Source organism: Contarinia nasturtii, unplaced genomic scaffold (assembly GCF_009176525.2).
Source record: "Contarinia nasturtii isolate CC-2019 unplaced genomic scaffold, AAFC_CNas_1.1 Cnas_scaffold_3868, whole genome shotgun sequence".
In the NCBI taxonomy this organism is placed as follows: Eukaryota; Metazoa; Arthropoda; class Insecta; order Diptera; family Cecidomyiidae; genus Contarinia; species Contarinia nasturtii.
Window position 1 is genome coordinate 1 of NW_022201165.1, and position 3303 is coordinate 3303.

General features: G+C 34.6%; 1 protein-coding gene across 2 annotated transcripts; it reads left to right on the top strand.

Moving 5' to 3' along the window:
• The first annotated feature begins 1019 nt into the window (after nucleotides 1-1019).
• On the top strand, nucleotides 1020-2735 carry LOC116350202 (zinc finger protein 182-like). Of its 2 annotated transcripts, none has more exons than XM_031781944.1 (2): nucleotides 1020-1296; nucleotides 1391-2735. In XM_031781944.1, the coding sequence occupies exon 2, from the start codon at nucleotides 1402-1404 to the stop codon at nucleotides 2545-2547; it is 1146 nt and encodes a 381-aa protein (XP_031637804.1). In that variant the 5' UTR covers nucleotides 1020-1296; nucleotides 1391-1401; the 3' UTR covers nucleotides 2548-2735. The 2 variants fall into 2 exon arrangements, with proteins under 2 accessions (XP_031637804.1, XP_031637803.1); XM_031781943.1 differs by having other exon boundaries at nucleotides 1020-1300; nucleotides 1391-2733.
• Nucleotides 2736-3303: the final 568 nt, after the last annotated feature.

Sequence of the window (3303 nt, forward strand, 5' to 3'; positions counted from 1 at the left end):
CCGTACTCACGTTCGTGCTAACGAAGACCATAAATACTCTTTTTTTTTAAACCAAAAAGAGTCGACATTCAAGGCCATTTTAAACATGTGTATTCAAATATGGAATTTGAAAAATTATTCAAATCGCTTTGACCTTATTTTTATTTGCAAACATTAACAACATGTGTTTAAGCGTTAAATTCTGTGAACAATTACATAAATCTGTGTGCATTGTGTGTTTGTTATGATTGAGATACTATCATTGAATTATTAACTCACCCAGCTTGAATGCTGTCTATTTGCTTTTCACATAATCACGTCACTTCGTTCATCACTATGTGGAATAACATTAATTATGCGAGTTGGAGCGATGGCCTGTTCTTTTAATTTCCGAATTCTCCAGTTCAAAGTTCGAACTTCAAACGCAGTGTGGAGTGAAAAATTAGCTTAATAATGCTCTGAATTACTGAAATGCCAAAAAAATCGAAGCAAACCGGCCACAAATTGCCAGACCGTAACAATCGATCCAATAAGCGAGAGGCATTTCCGATGGCACAAACACCACGATAACATTTGTAAAATTGAATCTAAAATCGTATTGTATTTTGAGGCGATGTCAGAAACTTTTTCTGAGAGCCATAAATGTAAGGAGAGAGGGGAGCTCCACTTCAGTGAGAAGCAAAATATTAAAAGTTAAAAAAATAATTCAAATTGATTTGAAATCGAGTTGCTTGGTATAAATTTTCATATTAAACTAATTGAATCAAGTGGATATATGCCATATATGTGTGGCGTATAAATGATCGAGTCGATATTTGTTCTGGACTTTGATTAAATTGAATCTGGTTGATATTTATGACTACAAAATAATTGCATTTTTAAAAACACAAAACAACTATTTTAATTGAATTTGAAATGTTCGCTCAATATTTTCATAATTTGGCGCTTTGTCATGACCACTGGTAGTATTCTTTTATCGTAAGCGCCCCCAACGCTTTGCAAACGTAACTAAAACTGACAAGTTACATCATTCAATCTGTGCGAGGGACCAGAAAGAAGGCAGATAGCAACACAACATTCTTACACACAATTTAAGATAGAAAATCGAAAAATCTACAAAAACTAAGAACCATCCCGATTGTTTTGGTGTTGAACACCTTTTGGTAGCTCGTAATAAAGAAAATTAAACAAAAATCAAATTGGATTTGTCTTGTTTTTGGAGCAATTTTCTTACTACAAAAAACAAATCGTACGGATTACATAACCTCAAAAGCAAATATTGTTGCGTGAAGAGACATTTACTCCGACTGCCACAAAGTAGGTAAGGAAATTTGATTTAATTTGGAAATGATGTGTCTGGATTTCAGTTGGGATCAATATCAAGATTAAATTCCAATTTTATTATCGTCAGATTTGGTAACCATGAATGGGTCCAGTGCAAATGAGTTGCATAGCGACAACAAGCCAAAGGATCGCGACAATTCAACAGAAGACAATGGGGTATTGTTGGAACCACATGAAATAAAGCAGGAAGTGACCGTCAAAGAAGAGCCAGAAGTGGAAGATGACATCGATTTGCTCACGGTACCGACAAGTTCTGCCAACGAATCGACCATCAATTCTAGAAACACCGAATGCACGAGTGGGGTAGGTGATTTTATGGAAGTGAAGTGTGAAGTTAAGGTGGAAAAGGAAGCAAACTCAAAAAAGCATAAAGATGGAGCAAAGGGACAAAATGATGCTGTAAATTCAACTTCAAATCGATCGAATGGAAATCCAAAGTTGACAGCAGCCAATGCAAAGAAAAATGCGATCGGAATGAAGAAATCGTTCAAAACTGGTGGAAGTTGTAGAAAGGGAAAAGCAAATGCATCCAGTACGACACGTAAACAACACAAATGTCCATCATGCGATTACACTACACCATATACGACCAATTCGATTAAGCACATACGCAAGCATACAGGTGAAAAACCGTATCAATGCAATCGATGTTCGAAACGATTTATTACAAAGCGTAATCTTCAATTGCACATGAGAACACACGTGGCTGAATTCCCATTCAGTTGTGCAAATTGTTTGCAAGGATTTGATCAAAAGATTGACAAGTTGATACACGAGTTTAGTTGCAACATTCGCCGCTACAAATGTCACCATTGCAAAAAATACTCCACTTTGAAGAAGACACATTTGAAGAGGCACATTCGTATTCACACTGGCGAAAGACCATTCCAGTGCAACCAATGTTCAAAGAAATTCACGCAAAAAAGTCACTTAATTTGCCACAAAAAAACTCACACCAATCCACGTCCATTGAAGATCAAGTGTTCGGCTTGTTATCAAAGCTTTTTAACACAGACTGAAAAAGAAATGCATGAACAAAAGTGCCAGTGCAGAGGCTACGAATGTTATATCTGCAAAGTATTTACCAGCAACCGCAGACAGAATTTGAAGTATCACATGCGAGCAAATCATACTGGCGAAAAGACATTACCATGTCAATTGTGCCAAAAATACTTTTCTCAAAAAGTAAACCTCAATCGCCACCTGAAAAACGTTCACAAATGATCATCAATCAATTCGAAGAAAACATTTAGTTCAATAACAAACGAAATCATCGGTAATTATTGGATTGCCACCAAAACAAACGAATTTAAATTCCAGCAATTAAATAAGATTGTCAATTTACTCTTTTTCTTTTACAAATCCTTCACATGATTAAAACCACATATTTTTTCATTCAATTCCAATTAATAAATACTTTTTTCGCTTCCAAACAAAACAATCCTAGGTGTCTTTGTAATATTATTTCATCTCTTTATTTTTTTTAACCAAACACGGAATTAAAACTTCAACATTGTTGACATAAAAATGCCCATTGCGAAAGCAAAATCCGGTAGAAAATTCTCATCATTTTTCATAAAATTAGTTTAAATAGCAATTCTCTGATCTCTTATGACTTAACTAATTACGAAAATAATTTCATTACAAACAAATTGTACTTCAGAAAAGATAGGTAAATACTAAAGAGAGCCAAATACTAAACCATCATTTGGATTTTGGAGTTCGGAAAAAATGTTTTATTGAAACATTTTGTTACTTCTTTATCTTTTCAAGTAAGAATCAATTCAATTTATTCTCATTTTTGTTGTAGAATGCGTTCGACGAATGCTGCGAACCGGTCATGAATTTGTATGTATTGTTCAGTAGTTTGTCATAGTCATTTGTCTTCACTCACATACTCAAAAACACAAATATCAACCGCTCAGAAGTTTTCTGCTTACAATAACAAAATAAACTCAATTCATTTGCGATGCTCGTTGC